This window comes from Erithacus rubecula (assembly GCF_903797595.1).
Source record: "Erithacus rubecula genome assembly, chromosome: 13".
NCBI classification, from domain to species: domain Eukaryota; kingdom Metazoa; phylum Chordata; class Aves; order Passeriformes; family Muscicapidae; genus Erithacus; species Erithacus rubecula.
Window position 1 is genome coordinate 15962533 of NC_136665.1, and position 16258 is coordinate 15978790.

General features: G+C 43.5%; 1 protein-coding gene across 5 annotated transcripts in view; it reads right to left on the bottom strand.

Annotated features, from left to right (window-relative positions):
• The window catches only part of FRMD4B (FERM domain containing 4B), a 126886-nt gene that overhangs the window by 20267 nt on the left and 90361 nt on the right, over positions 1-16258 (bottom strand). For 4 of the 5 annotated variants that reach the window (XM_079317431.1, XM_079317432.1, XM_079317429.1 and 1 more), the window contains 4 exons: positions 5414-5497; positions 4177-4242; positions 3064-3121; positions 2080-2166 (listed from right to left, as the gene is read on the bottom strand). In XM_079317431.1, the coding sequence (XP_079173557.1) occupies positions 2080-2166; positions 3064-3121; positions 4177-4242; positions 5414-5497 (295 nt within the window). The remainder of the gene's footprint in view (positions 1-2079; positions 2167-3063; positions 3122-4176; positions 4243-5413; positions 5498-16258) is intronic. The other variant, XM_079317430.1, reaches the window with a different exon arrangement.

The following is a 16258-nucleotide window of genomic DNA, read 5'->3' on the forward strand; positions in this document are numbered from 1 at the left end:
TATCCAAAATGCTGCAGGTCTCCCACCACAACCAGTATCAGAGATTTGAACACCCAGAGATATCCTTGTAGCTTTAAAATTTGGGAAGGCTAACTCAGTCTCCATTAGACTTGGACTCAGCCTTTCCCTCTTATTATTCTCTATTTATTAATCAGCTGCATGTATATTTAAACATCACCAACTGGAGAAGTGGAGCACAATGAGGATGCTCTTTCCCAGATGGCTGGGGATAAACACAACAGCAGTTTTGATCCACAGTATAAACAGCTGGATAACACCAGCACATGGCAGTTGTGAGTTTGGCTCCATTCCCAAAGAGCAAAGCAAGAAAATTCTGCTAAATCCAGCAAAACTAGCACCACTGCTCCAAAAGACAGGCATAGTTTACATGCCTATTCCCCTCCTGTTTCAGAGAGACTCCTGGGAGATTCAGGCAAGCTGTACATAACCTTCTTTCTCTGAAATAAATTCTGATACATTCATAAATATGAACAAACAACAATACTGATTGAAAGGAACTTCTGCCTGCTGCATCACAGGCATCAGGGCTGCAGTTACACTGAAAGAAGCAGCAGCATCTCCAAACCAAAGTCTGGGTGTGGGTGCCCCTCCAGACCTGATGTCTGCTTTTCCTCCCAAAACATCTGATTCCAACCACTTACCCCAAAGTGTGTGTTGTATTTCAAACCCTGGAACATTTTCCATATAAATAAACTGTTTGTATATTTAGCCACTTGTTAAAGGCAGTCATGGCTCAGGACAAGCTGTGGCTGACATTGTTTGTGTCCCTTTGCACTGACACCAGAAAAATCCTTAAGGATACTACAGCCATATCCATCCCCACAGTTTCAATCTTCCACCTCCATTTAGGCTCCTCTCTCTCACCTTCCCTTTTAATCTTTATTCTCTGTTGTACAATTACAATTTCAGTGAAGCCAACAACTATTCTCATTTCCACTGTAATATTTCCACTGCTGAGATGACCTCTGGTTTTTGCTTTATTTTTCTTAAACACAACCCCTGCTGCATTCAAAGACAACGCCTTGTAACTAACTGTTGCAGGGTGTGACTTGGTATCTGGGCCCCGCTGACCTTAAAAAATGTTCTTAATCTGCCTGGTTGATGTTGTAAACTGAAATCCCACAAGCATAAAAAATGCTTGGCGAAGCAATGCTTCCAGCCAGGCAGGCTCCATTTTCTTGGAGAGCTTTGCTGGTCACAGCTGGACATCTTGGCTGCAGAATGATCCTTTCCTGGCTGGAAAATCTTATAGATGATGCCTAAAATCAGGGAAGTGCTCAAGGGCAAGGAGACCTCCTTGATGCTCTCCTTTGACATTCAATGGCTTCATCAAGTTCACTTGATTTACAAAGGTTCCTCCTGTGTTACTGTCTTTTAGTGCAGCCATGGGAAGAGACACCTGGAATAAAACTCTGTGTTTTACTGAACCAAGAGAAGGAAGGACATGAGAGCTCACCCTTGGACACTCCTGTACATAAATACACCAAAAGAAACCAAGTCAGAGCCTGGTCTGGAAAAAGAGAAGACCAAGTTGGAAGCTTGAAGGGGGGGATTACTCTTTAAGAAGGAAGTTTAAGCTGTGCTTTTTGGCACCAACACACTAAACAATATCATTTTGCAAATGTAAAAATTCCCTGGCGGGGAGCACCACAGTTGCTTCAACAATTCTTTATTTTCACTTGGTTCTCCTCATACTCTGCCTGTATCAGTGAAGCCTTTTATGCTTCATGCACAAAAAAAACATCTACAAAAGTGCAAACAGTACCTGAGTACAAGGCCTTGCAGAAACACAACTGCTTCATATTTCTGTAGTTATCCCTGGGGGCTGCCAAAATTCCCATCCTGAGACCACCAAACTCAAGACACACAAGCCAAAGCTCCCAAAGGGAGTTTCCACTATCTAGGAGAGATTTACTGCCTCAATGCCAGCAGAAATCTTTTGCCTCCAGCCTTTGGTCTTGTGCCCACCAGTCTAATAAGCAACAGCTTAGAGTATATTCTGACATGCAACACCACACCATGCTTCCCTCACAAAAAAATCAGATTAAAAAAACTTACTTTTCTGGGCTTAACTTTGTCTTGTAAGTCGTACTGGCCAATTCCTTTGTAACTTATTCCAAGCCACCATGGGATTCCTTGTTTATCCTGAAAAATGGATGTCTGCATCAACCAAGAGCCACTTAAGAATTAGGCAATTCCAAGATTACAGCCCTTTTCACTCTGTGACAAGTACAAGTAGGTACAGAACAAAGATTTTCTGGCAAACAGATTGAGGTGAAGTGGATTGCTGGGGTGAATGTGGAGAATTTCTCCCTCTGCCTTCTGAGGCAGAGGCACAAAACCAGGTGGTGGCTGTGCAAGGTGGACAGAGAAGAGACAGTGCTGCTGAAACAATGGGGTGTCACTGGCTGGAGGAGTGGCTGTGAAGGGAGAGGACAGAAAAAAATCTGTGGCCAGTAACTGCATCCACTAAATTCAGGCATGGACAGCCACAGGAGGACACACCAGCACAAAACATCAGCTTTTCAGGTACCACAGCCATGGCCATGACTCAAAAGTAAGGAGACATCTCTGCTGAGCTCTTCGGCACAAAACACTCTGGCCCCAGCTCTGCTCTACAGATGGGAATAAATGGTGCATTTCCATCACTCTCCAAAAGTATTTCTCAGTATTTCCCCACTCCAAGCATGCACCACTAATCACCTGCCACTTAGGAGGAGTTCTTTTCCCCATTTTATTTTTCTAATCTTGATTAATGTCTCTGGGGAAACCATTAACTGCTTCAAGTCTAGAAGTGATATCCAGTTTAATTAAGATGATAGAAATTTAGCTCCTGATAGGATTACATACAGTTTTACAAAGATTCCTTTCTGCTCTCTGGAAACAATTTCTAAAGTACATTGAATAGGGAAAAATTACAGAGGTTGAAAAATGTGGGATTTCATACTGATAGAAGGGCACTGAATCATCCAACTGCTCCTTTAGGAATGCAATCCCACGTAATAAGCTCAGCAATCACATTATCTATAGGCAGTTACTGACCTTTACTCCATAGTAATGAACTCCATATGTTGGCAAAGCTTCTACCACTTTCATGTACCTGCAGACAGATTTATAGCATATCAGATTATTTTCTCTGGAGGGAGTAATATCTATTAACATATTTTTTTCACACATACATCCAAGGACACATCATTTATCATTTGCATATTTTGAAGGCCTTCACAATTGAAGGCCCATGTTTTCAGAAAAAACTTAGCATCTTGGCTTGGGGAAAGATGGGGTATTTTGGCCCAGCTAAAGCAAATGGAAAATCTCTCATGCAACAGAACATTCAATCTCTTATCAAAAGATCATAGAACTGAAAGCAAAAATTCTGAACTGAACATGTGAGCCTTTTGGGAAATGCTGGCAGTAAAGACCTGCCTATAATTATTCCATTATGGAGCTCTGGTTACAAAGGGTAGACTCCAAATGAATGTGTTTGTGCCATTGTACAACTGTTTCATGAGGCAATTCAGAAAACCACTGAACAGACCATTTTTCCCTTGTTCCTACTGAAAAAAGACCACAGATTATTGAAAGAGATTTACAGGCACTGAGGTATGTGAGAAAAACTGCAAGGAGCCTGCACTGAGCACCATGGCCATCATCTCCAACATCTCATAACACATCCTACTGCCTCTGCTTCTAGGAAGAACAGTAAATATTAATGGCAAATGAAAAATACAATTCCACAGGCTCAGGGGGCAGCTTGGAAGACCTTGATGTTTTGAAAGCCAAATTCTGAACATTCCAGAATTTCTTACAGGACTTAGGGTAATATGCACTCTTTAAGAGTTTGGAGTGAAAATTAATTGATGGCAAGCAAGGTATGGGGAATAGTTTTCCAATAAAATAAGATCCAAACAATTTATTTTTCATTTGTGGTACCCAAATGACCACACAAATGCTGAACTGCAAGCCTCTGCAATGGGATATATCAAATAATTCCACTTTGCAGTGTATGTCAATAAAAAGAGAATCTGACAGATACAAATAACATCATTTATAGGCAGCAATGGCCCAAATAGTCTGCCTTGCCACTTCTCAACAAAAAAGAACAGGAGAAAAGTAAAATCATCATCTTCACAAATTAACAAGTGTCATACTCACTGAACAATGGCTTGTCCTCTGGTCAGACCTTTAATTTGTGTATAATGCTCAATTACTCTGTCCTCACTGCAAACCAAGCACAAAACCCAATTTAGAGGCTCAGTGACTCTGTTCATGTGTGACAGCATCTGCCACCTGCTCTGCATGCACACAAGGGTCCCTCTGCCTGCTCCTTGCTCCAGTTTACATTCTGGTTCTTGCTGATTTCTTTCCCACCCTTCATTAGGCAGTGAGGAGCTGCCTGGCTGATCCCCACCATCACATCCTGCCCTCCAGACTAATTAATGAACCCTTTTGGATCAGCCTGTTCTGCTGCAGAAGAATGGTGCTAATTGTGTAAATTCATCTCAACGTTCTAAAGGACCCAAACTTCAAAGGCTGGTTAATGCTCCATATGTAAGACAGAAGAAGTTTAACCAGAGCTGTTTTCATTCCCATGTATTTTTTCCCCCCCTGACATTTCACAGGTGAAAAAAACCACACATTTGTCAGCAATGACTTTTTTGCATTTTTCCTGTTACATATTTCAACATTTGCTTTGGAGGAATGTGAAATAAAATATGCATTTCTGTGTCAGACACTTGAAAGAAAAGAAAACCCCAGCAGTATTCATTCAGAGACAAACAAATAATAAGCAAGCATGGTATACTTGAAAATCCATCACGTACACATCAAGCCTAAAAAAACAAAACAAATGAGGGAGTTGAATTTGCACAAAGGGCATAAATTCCAAGGAAACAATATCACTGATTCATCCTAAATGCTGTGTTCCTTTACAGCAAATTCAAGCCCCAGAACTGGAACCATCTTTCTCTCTCCAGCCTTTCTAGATTATTTTCTTCCCCTGTCCTGTCCAGAGGAGCTGGGTGGGCAGCTGGCAGCCAGCAAAGGTCAGCACAGCACAAAGGCTCCACTGTGGGACAGATGAAGACTCAGGTGCTTTCTGCAAACCCAGGCTTGGCTGGAGCTCAGACTTCAGCTCCTTCTATTGCAGGGTCCCCACATACTCTGATCCAGCAGTTTCTGACACAGCAACTTCATTTGAGCAAACTTTCAAGGAGGAATTTGCATCAGATCTTGCATAATTTATCATCTTCTAAAAACTGGAAATACTTGAACATGAGCAAGTAACTCTATGTCCTGGGCTGAAAACTTTTAGAAGTCTGCAGACTGCTTAAAAGTGATCTTGTTGTTATCATTCATAGCCACGATTTACATTTTAAATTAAACAGCTCACCAGTAAGCAAGTGATGGATGCTCCTGCAGTGTCTTGGTAGGAAAGACAGGCAGTGTCTTCAAGTCTTTTCTAGCGTTCTCATCACTGGAAAAGCAAAAATGGCCCAGAGTCAGTGCTGGTGAATCAGAGATGGACCCATGAGCCTGGGCAGAAGGAAAGGCTATATTTCTGCCCATGAAGGTGGCGTGTTGCCCCACGCCAGGCTGTCATAGCAACACCACTCCAGAGGCCCTCTCACATGACAGGGATGGATATGGTGTCATGCAGGCTCATTATACACACACGTGATGCTCAGGCCACCTCCCTATCAATATTTATTCTGCACACCCTCAGTCTATTTGCTGAGTGCAGAATGAGCCCTGGAACAGCTGCAGGAGAGCCTCTCCCCAGAAGTAAGGCTTGTAGTGCTAAGTTTTGCTCTGTCATTAACAATACATTTAATGAAACCGCGTGGTATTTGTTAATCTCAGAGTTTAACAGTGATCTGATTCAAAACAAAGGGTTTCAGTTCATATGCTTTAAAATATTTTCAGTGAAAATAGTTCTCCTGGACTGCCAATTGTATAGAAAGTTCAAATATTTTGGACTCTATGCCCAACCTGAAATGAAATACAGAGGGTTTAAGTACGTGAATGCAATTTGCCATGACAAAACCCGGGTAAAATATTTTTAAAGCTATTTACAGGCATCAGTAGAGTGGTTCATATTTTCTCCTCTCACGGTCCATTAATTAATCAGCTGAACCCTGCACGCCCCATTTCAGCAGGATTTCTGCGTGCCTTGGCAGCAGCGCCAGCAAGCACCAACACGACTTCTCTATGCAAAGAATGCACCACTCACGTCCATCAGCATCTGCCTCAACTTTGTCCAGGCTTTCCTTGAAGGTGTTTTTCTGCTCCCAAACTCTCCTCTCATCAGATTGAGCTATCAGAGTTTTCATTAGTTTTCATCAGAGCTACGTCCCCCTTTGCCTCCCCCCAAACTCCACATCCCTAGAGCGCATCCATGGGCACTGTGGATGGAGCTCTGCTCATGGAGGACACAGCAAATCCCCCCAGGATTCCATCTCCCAGATGCCAGGGGATGAAAGGGTTTTTTTTTGTTCCTCGGGAGGACTGGCTAATCGCTCTGCAAGGCTCTTCCCCAGCCCTGACAATGAGCCTCAGCCCGGAGCAAGGGGGGACCACCTCTGGGGACAGCAAACAGTTCAATCAACAGCCTGTTTATTCTTCAACGCCTTTGATGAAGCTGCCAAGAAGGGGTCAATTAGCACCGAGGAGTGCTGGTTGCTGCACTCTTCTGCCAGGAATATCTATTTTTCTTTGCAAGCTGGCCAGCACCCAAGTGCCACAAACGGGGACAGCTGGGTAGAAAATCAGGATCTCTCCTTCCAGCGCTCAAATACAGCCAATGCTCACAAAAGCTGAGTTTTATTCACTCCTTTACAAGCCCATTTGGATGGGATCAAAAGGCTGCAGGACATCTCGGATTGCAGAGAGAAGGTAGATTACCAGGGACTTGTAGGGTCACATGGAAATGCAGACACAGAGCACACCCTGCTGAGGCCTCAGAAAACAAAGAAGGAAGAAAACCAAAAGCCAACAAACCAAAAAAAAAAAAAAAAGAAAAAAAAACCAACAAAAAAAAAAAAAAAAAAACAAACCCAAAACATCCAAACCAAACCAAAACAAAAAATAACAACAACAAAAAAAAAAACCCACTCCAAAACAACAAAACAAGCCCTGAGCAACCTGGCCTGAACTCCCTCTTGAAGCTGAGGGTTTGGCCAGATGACCTCCTAAGGTGCAACTTCAATCATAGACTCACAGGATAATTGATTATTAAACCATAATTTTTCCTCCTATTTTTAAACCTGACTCATCACTGCAATGGCTGCTCTAGTGGGCAGAGCTGGCAGGGAACTACAGTGAAATAGGAGAGATTTGGGAAGGAAGTACTGAAAAATAGCTCATTTTTACCAAACAAAAGGGCTGTTTCTGTAAATGTGGATTCTCATCTCCGCAGTATTCATGATCAGAGTTTTAATGGGTGGTCATTAAACCTCTATTTAGAATCATGGTGGTAAGGGCTCAGCTCTGGCAGAGGCAGCTGGGCACAGGGGACAGCTGTCACCACCACACATGGGTGGAGAGGTCCCAAACCCTCCTTCACCAGCCCTTACAGGGCCAGGAGCCTCCCCATCACCGAGAGGCTGCAGAAATGCCACAAATCCCAGCAGCTGCATCTCCCATGCTCTGAAATGCCACCTTCTGCAACATTGGCGACCTCCAGCAGTGCTACTTCACCTTCCTGTTTGGGTTTTGGGCGCCTCATCTCTCTGATTTTTGGGCTCCTCACCTCTTTAGATCTGGCTGAGCAGCAACTTCATCCTCACCAAAGCCAAAAGAAGGGTGCTAGTTAAGCCTGAGTGATGAGTAGCAGCTCATCAATATGAAAATGTCTACCACTGAATTTAAATTTTGAGGGCCAGCCAGCAAACCCATCTCTGAGCAGGGCCTGTGGGCTCAGAGCTGGGACAGGCAGTGATCAAAGGGCTGTCACCATGTCTGTCCATGGCAGGGGCACGTCCCTGCAGCACTGACCCAGAGCCACAGCCCTGCTGCAGACTGTCAGCAGGCAGGGCCATGGAGCTGTGACAATTCACTGCAGAGCTGGGCCTCCTTCTGCCAACCTACAGACCCATCCAATTTCCTGCAAGAGCAGAGAATACACTGATTTTATGAAGCAGAATTGGCCCCTGGGACTTGTCTTCCTGTCGGGACCCAACTTCACACCCTGAGGTTCAGATACCATCCCATCCACACGCACTGGGACAAGTCCAACAAAATGAACTTACAAGGCTTGAAAACTCCGAGAAGCACATGAGGATATTTTTCCCTTCCTTCATAATTGTAAGATCAAGCATGAAACAATCGTAGAAAAATGTAAAAGACCTGTGAGAGACAGGGCACAGCTCCTTGTGCAGCGCAGGCTGGCAGCAGCACCTGGACCTGCTGACTGCAGGATTAGCATTCGGGATGATTCACGGCTTCAGGGATAATAAAAACCTCAAATGGTCCTCCCCCTCCTTCCAGAGCCCATTATCACTTCATCTGCACCAAGCAAGTCTCCCCTTGACCTTCGGGATCACTTTCCCAAGCCCTCTGAGACGCAGCCGCTCCCCAGAGGTGACAACTCCCGATAGCAGCAGCGAGCTTTGAATTATGACCTGTTCCTGTTTGGTTTCACAAGGACCACGAGACGATAGAGCAATCCCAGGGCAGACAGCCCCGGCTCCAGATGTCCCAGCACTCCCATTATCTGCCAGCCAAACTCCCAGTGCTGGATCTGGCATGTCCATGGTGGGTTCCCACCAGGAGCAGGACGCGGCTGTCGGGACAGGGAGGCTCAGCTTGCCTTTAATCTGACCCCTGATACTGAGGGGGTTTCTGGACTGGTGGTTTTTTGGCATAATTTCAATACATAAACTGCCCTGAGTCAATGGGACAGAACATTTTTTGGCAAAAGGTTTGTTTATTCCCCAGGAGGAGAATATAGGAAACTCTCATCTCAAGTATTTTTCCACTATGGAGAAGAATTAAACAAAAGCAGCAGACAGACCCTTTCCTTCCTATTCCACCCTCTAAACAGGAGTTTTCTCTCTGGCAGATACAAAGCAGAACTTGAATCAATCTGGGCAATGCAAATGGAAATAATGAAAATCTGCATCAAAGCCTCCTCATGCTGAACCTCAACTTGCACTCCTGGTACTGCCCATAATTAATTCTCTGTCCCAACATGATCAAACATTGGGCAAGATGCTGTCCCCAGCACACCCTGCTCATCTCTATGGAGAGGGAAGGCATCTTGACTCTAAAATAATAAGTAAAAATATTTAATCATGTACCATACTGTCAATAGGACTTCCCAGTTGAACCCATCTCCAGCAGAAAAACAGGACCAACCTCATGAGCTTCCTACAACCCACTGATGTTACAGTGAAATTTTAGGCATCTTGCTAAAACCCCTACCAGGAACCAAGCCAGACCATCATGGAATGGTCTGCTTAGAGCAGATTACTGAAAACTAAAAAATAATTATATATTTATGCCCCCAGAAAGTACATCTTGACAGCTTGTAATGGAATGATACAACACTCCCTGCCAGGCAAAGATTTACAGAATTGTGCTAATTAGGACCATTTGTCAATAGTTTTCCCTGCACCCACTGTCAAAAACCAGTTTATGCCCCTTGCTAATGCAGGTAAGAACTTAGATGGAGTAAGATGTGGTTAATGAGATTAACAAAACATGAAGAGCAAGTGACACACCCAGCAGCAAAACCACATATTGGACTACAGCATAGAAGCTTATCAGCTCACAGATTCTTTGTAAATATTAACAACTCAATGAGGACAGGACTTCAGACAACTCTTAAAGAAGGGCAGGTGTGTCTGCCTCTGCTGAATTGTGTTTATAACAAGTTATAAGGTACAAATTTATCAGTAGGGAAAGTGCTTTGTATGGTAACTTTCCTCTATTCTTGGAGCCTCTTGACCTCATATTTCCTATTGTGTTGCTACAGGATCATTGGAATAAATAACTCCTGGATTCTCCTCAATGTCATTATCTTATGTTCAGTTAATTCTTGAAATGAATTTTAGGCATAGCACAGGTAGAATGGCCTTGCCTTCAGAAAATGTCAATCAGCCTCTCAAAATTAACCTGAAAGTTATTTCAAGGACACCTAAGTATTATCAAATATGAGAACTAATATGAGATTCAAGGAAATGTGAAGCTGCACAACAAAAGGAAGATACACTATTACTTTACATCATGATTATTCATAACATTTCCATTAGGATTTGTCACTTCATTCAAAATATTTAGAGCTAGCAAAATAAATACTCCGAAATAGCACACAATTAGAGCAGATGCTTGAGAGCTTGACAATCAAGGGTTTCAGAGAGTCAGATTTTTCGGCTGATGTCAGTAACAGCCCTATTCCTACAGAATGACCACCTTTGCACACATTGTACAAGAACATCCTGTGCTGCTGCCCACCCCAGCCTGGTCCTGAAGTGACTTCCTCAAGTGACCAGACCCAGGGAAACATCACCAAGGTGATTCCTTACACTCATAGATGAGAGTCAGCAGCATGGACCATCCCATTGCAGCTGGGCTGCTTCAGCAACAGGTGAAGCCTCTGCAGGCTTTGGGTTTGTCATAAAATAAAGAGCAGGGCAACCTCAGGCTCCCCTGGAAGCTGCTCTGCCCCTCGAGGTACCACGAGAAACAGGAGTGAGGAGCAAGCACTGAGGCAGTGGAGGGGGAAAAAATGAGCAGGGTTGAAAGTGCAGAAGAAAAAAGGGGGTGAAGGAAGAGAGAGCAGGGGAGGTACAGGGAGAGACGATGGGTTGAGCAGCTTGAGTACACCAGAGCAGCAGGATCTTGGCAGCAGGAGTTTGAAATGTGCTCTCCGACAAATCCTCTTTTGTGACAAATGCCAGACGTTTCCCATCACTTCCCAACCTTTCAGTTTATGGTCTGCTGGCACACTCAAGAAAGTTATTTTTCTATTGAAGGGAGCCCAGGATGTGGAAAGGCCATGAACAAGGGGCTCCCGTTGGTACAGACCACCAGAGCCTGACTGTCCCTGCAGCCAGGAGAGCTTTGCTGGGCAGGGCTGCACTTGAACACAGACAGCAGCTGCCTGCTCAGAGAGGTATTTGAAGGAGCATTTAAGAGCCTTCCAACCCCATCTGTGAGAAGGACCCTGATAAGGAGTGCAGATGGTTTTTACAACCCCAGCTTGTTGGATACTTAGGCTGTGGCTATGCTGCAGGTTCCCACCTTGTGCAGCTTTAGTTCCACAGCTCAGGGGGGACTTGCACCAAACACGAAGTATGGCTAGGGCTGGACAACCATTCCCCCTTCTTAAACCAGAGCCTTGGACTCCCAGGCCTGACCTCCAGATCTTTTCCCTAAGCCAAATTTCTCTGCTTTCCCAGCTGGTGGGCAGAGCAGCAGCACTTGCTGACCTGCTGGGGTTTGGTGAACACACACATTGGTTTTTGGAAAATGGGCCAAGAGCACCAAGGAAAATACAACATTTCTCCCATCAGCTGTGCACACACCTGTCCAAACGAGGAGATGGTGAACAGACAAACAGGAACATGAGCTGCTCCCAGAGACACCCTGGCAATGCCACAACTTCCACTTTGCAGACAAGGAACAGGGGGCCAAGGAAGCAGCTCCTCATGACTAGAGAAAACCTGTGACCTGGAGCTGCCATAAATCCTCAGGTCTTCTTTTACAGCTCTTGATGTGAAACATGAATTTTTTGAAGACAAACCCTTTTGCTCTCTGGACCTACCACCTTCAAAGGGTGGTGGATCCCATCCCACAGATGGGATGTATCCACATTTAAACAGCTGCTTGGTCATACCCACAGCACATGTTGCAGTGCTCCCCTAACAGACCAGACAAAAGCAGAATGGCTCTGCTTTACCTGGGGATTTACTGCCAAGCAAAAGTTGGATATTCACAGTTGATACAACGCTTGAAGGATCCCAAGCCCTTCCCCACAACAGCAGACTGTTATTTCTAACATTCACACTTTCTTCCTGTTCACACAAAGGTCAGCTTAGCCATATTAGTTGTGGGTTTTTAGCATGTCTGAGTACAGTAGCAAAGTTTAAAGCTTGTTATCACAGCCTGGCTGATACAGAGATACATGGAACCACAAGAAAAATAAAGTGTCCAAATAATGATAAAGACCTGACAAATCTACAAAAGCAAAAAAGCTGAGGTTGAAAAGCTGTTGTTCCATTTCCTCAAAGCACAGCTCTCATGACAGATCTCAGCCACCATGGGAAGGAAAAGCAAAAGATTTACTCCTGCTTTTCTAGAGTGAGGATGTTGTTAGGAATCAGACCAGAGCCCACACTGCTGCTCACAGCTGAGGGTGCAAGACTGGGAAAAAAATCCCTGTGGACCTGACAAAGTTTTTCAGATATTTAACAAAAGAGAGGTAAATACATAACAAAAAAAAAAAAAAAAACAAAAAACAAAAACAAAAAACAAAAATCAACAACAACAACAAAAAAAAACAAAAAACAACAAAAAAAACAACAAAAAAAAAACCCCACAAAAAAACAACAAAAAAAAACAACCAAAAAAAACACACACAAAAAAAACAACAACCAAAAAAAAGCCCCCAAAAAAAAACAAAAGCAAAACCAAACCAAATCATGAAATATGATTTTTACAACAGGAAAAGGTGTTTTGTGCTCCATGTGTTTTAATACTGAACCTATACTTAAGAGAATTTCTAGGAACAAGGGGAAAGCCTCTTTTACCTATGGCTGTGGATGCTGAATTTCCTGGCACCTTGCATGCCTTGTCTCTCATCTGTTTTGGATGCAGAGCACACACAAAAGGCCTCTCTAGGTGGCTGGGTTGTACCCATTCTAGCTCTCCTCTCTGAGTTAAAAATAATTCAAAAGAGAAAAGCAAAACCAAAGAAAAGAAAGTACTGTGGAGGGACTATTAAAAAGGACAAAACACAGTAACCTTTTTTCTGCCTCTCTGGAAACTGTACAAACATCATGCATATGAAATTTAAAAATTACTGTTCCTTACCAAACTGCCATAATTATGTGTGAATATTAAGAATTACACTGCTATGTACAAGTAGTAAATCCCATGAGATCAGGTTATTAAATTACTGCAAACATCCTTTTTTTCCCCCCCTCTTCATCTAATCCTTTTTGCTCATTTCCACCCACAGTGCTTCCACCTAATTAATCTGCTACATAAAAAAACATTCTATACAAATTCCTTGAGAGTCCTTACAGAACTGCTTTAAAATGGGAAATTGTAAAAAAAACATTACAATTACATCACTGCAGACTGTATATGCTTTAGTCTGCCATGAACTGGATGAATCTACAAGTAGCACCAGTGGAAAAAAAACCCTGTTGCTATGAAAAGTCTATCCAAGAAATGGCATCTTAAGTACTTTTTCTTTGTATTTGCACCTGGTTTACATGAAAAATAAAACACTAGGAGAAAGTAAAGTTTTGATCTCCTAATTGCTGCCTCAGTGCTCAGGGAGATGGAGCTCAGCAGTTCCCTGCCTGGCTCTCCTCTGCCTGCTGCCTTCCCTCAGCTCCTGTTCATGGCAGGGATTCACCAAGGACAACAAAATTTTCACCCTGCTAGAGAAAAATTACTGCAGTCTTGAACCAGCTTTCTTTGAAGAGGGTATTAAATTCAATTAGGCTCTTGGGAAAGTGGGTATCTGATACCTGTCAATAGGACAATCATCATCCTTGTATGAAAGAGATGTTAAACATGACTTTCCCTAAACTTGCTTATTTACTGCCTTGGCTCCTCAGATATTCCCAAATAAAGCAAAATAAATAATCAACCTCCTCAACTAACAGGCTCTGAGTAAGCAGATCTTTGCTCATCTTGTCCTAAATGAGCTGTTTGTTGAAAAAGAGGGAGCTGAGGAAAGCACACAGCTGAGAGAGTTAATGGTTCAGAGCCAGTGCCCCACCAGGTATTTAAAGAAAAAGCGCTGGGAGTCACAGCTGAAAGGCAAAGCACACAATGAGTCACTTGGCAAACACGGGCCAGGGGCACAAGGGGCACAAGGCTGAGCAGTGCTGAGCACTGATTTACAGCCAGGCAGACACAGCCCATGGGAGTGGGGGCAGCCTGGAAAACGCTGAGGATATCAGTGCATGGGCATTTAAAAATGCACTTGTATGGAAAAGAACATCAGGAACTAAACTACAGTGCTGCTACAGGCACCAGATCGTGTTCTGACAGTGAATCCTCTGGTGACCCACCAGCTCTTCTGTATCACACAGACACAGGAGAGAGGAAACACTTGGGGCTGAAACAGGATCCAGACTGGGCTCTGTCTTTGGCTCCCCTTGTAAATCACCCCCAAACTTGTCCTCCTGCTCCAACCCCAGTCTTGGGCATGGCCACACCTGGAATTTTGGTCACATGAATCTGGCAAAATTCCCAGAAACAGGCTGGACAAGCCACCTCCAGCAGACCTCAGGTGTGTCCTGTTCCTGAGGGTACCTTAATCTTGGGGTTAGTGGTAGAATGAGCAGGTGCTGTGCTATCAGACAATTATTAACTTATTTCCAAGAGTTATTTTCTAGCACTGCCCACGTTATCTTTCCCACATTCTTTTCTACCAAGAAATCCTTCAGTTTGCCTGGCAAAATATTCAGCTTCCCAATGAAACACTACCAAAAATCTCACTCCGAGCGTTCTTAATTAAGAGTAAATTGTTAATACTCCTTTCTGCACCTAGATCAAGAACTTCACTTTTTTCCTAAGTAAAATCCAGGAGTTTCTGAGCCAGTTACTCCATAGCCTCAGCTGCAGGGCTCTCTCTCACCCAAACCTTTCCCTTTTACAAACTGCCTTTATCACCCCCATAATGATAAACCCCGGTGCCTCGCACATGTCAGCTATCAGGAATTCATTATTTTGTCTGTGTTATGTTATACCAGTCGGGAGTTATCTTTGCAGCCCACAGGCCAGAATCAAAAACGAATGTGTCAGCTATTTAAAGAAAATAGAAGCCCTCCTCCAGCAATTTAATTAACTTCCAGGGAGCACGGCTGGGTTTCAGTCCTGGAAATGGTACTGGGGAAAATATGGCCCAAGATTATCAGTCAAAAAATAAACTTTTTTTGTCCCCAAGTTACTTTCCTTATATAGTCCCTGCAGCTAATCTGATTTTGATAAACATTTTCCCAATGCCAGGACAGCATTTAGGACTTCTCAGTTATAAACTGTCTCTCTCATCAAGCTACAAAGGAAGATAAAAGTATATAATATTTTACAGCATTTTTGAGGGCAGATGCTTAATTTATAAACTAAATACAGCTAAATCATTTATTTCCCAAGGAGGCCAGACTTTATATGTTGCATATTTACAAGATGAATAATTAACAGACTGCCAAAACATTGTTTCTTTAAAAATTCAAATAAAATTCCTAAAATAAACAGAGCATGTATGTTTTTCCCCCAAAAGTGAGCCATGCCAGAAGCTGCAATTTGAATCACATTCTCTTCCTAAAATTTTTGTATAGAGTTTAAAAACCAAGATTTCATAAAACCAGGCCTGCAGATTTTTCTGTTTCATTTGCAAATAGGAGAGTGGAGAAATGCAATTAACTCACACAGAGTTTCAAAACTCCAATCAATGACTAATGCTTGCTTGGGGCTCCTATTGCAGGAGCTGGGTAAAAAGTGCTGGGAATTTGAGGAGCAGTCAGCTGGAAGCCATGGATGAGTTGTGAAAAGCAAACACAAGCCAGTGTTGCATCCTTCCCCTGAGCAAAGCGTGCCCAGCACTGCACAGGTGCAGGAATCTGCAGCATCCCAGCCCTTCTGGGGACAGCAGAGCTGCAGGACTGTCCTGCCCTGCTCAGGGCAGCCCTGACACTATCCCAGGCAGGGGGCAGCTCACTGAGCATCCCTGTGACATCCTCTTCATCACACACAGCAGGGAATTATCTTGGCTGGGATCACCAGTTGGGTAAACAGGAAAAGGAAATGGGTACATGGTGAGCTACACTGGCCATGGTCTGCTGCCACCTCTTCCTCCTGTGTCCCAAAGCCAGTCTAGGCTGCCTTTAAGAATCCAGAGTTGTCCAAATCAGGACAAGCTGCAGGTCTAATTTTGAAGCATGCATTTAAGTTTTTATAAAGATGTCCTCAAAACCAGGGTCCTCTCAAAGTGGGACTTGGGTGTTTCATCTTACATAAAGTCTCTTCTCGAATAATAAGGCACAAACTAAATGAT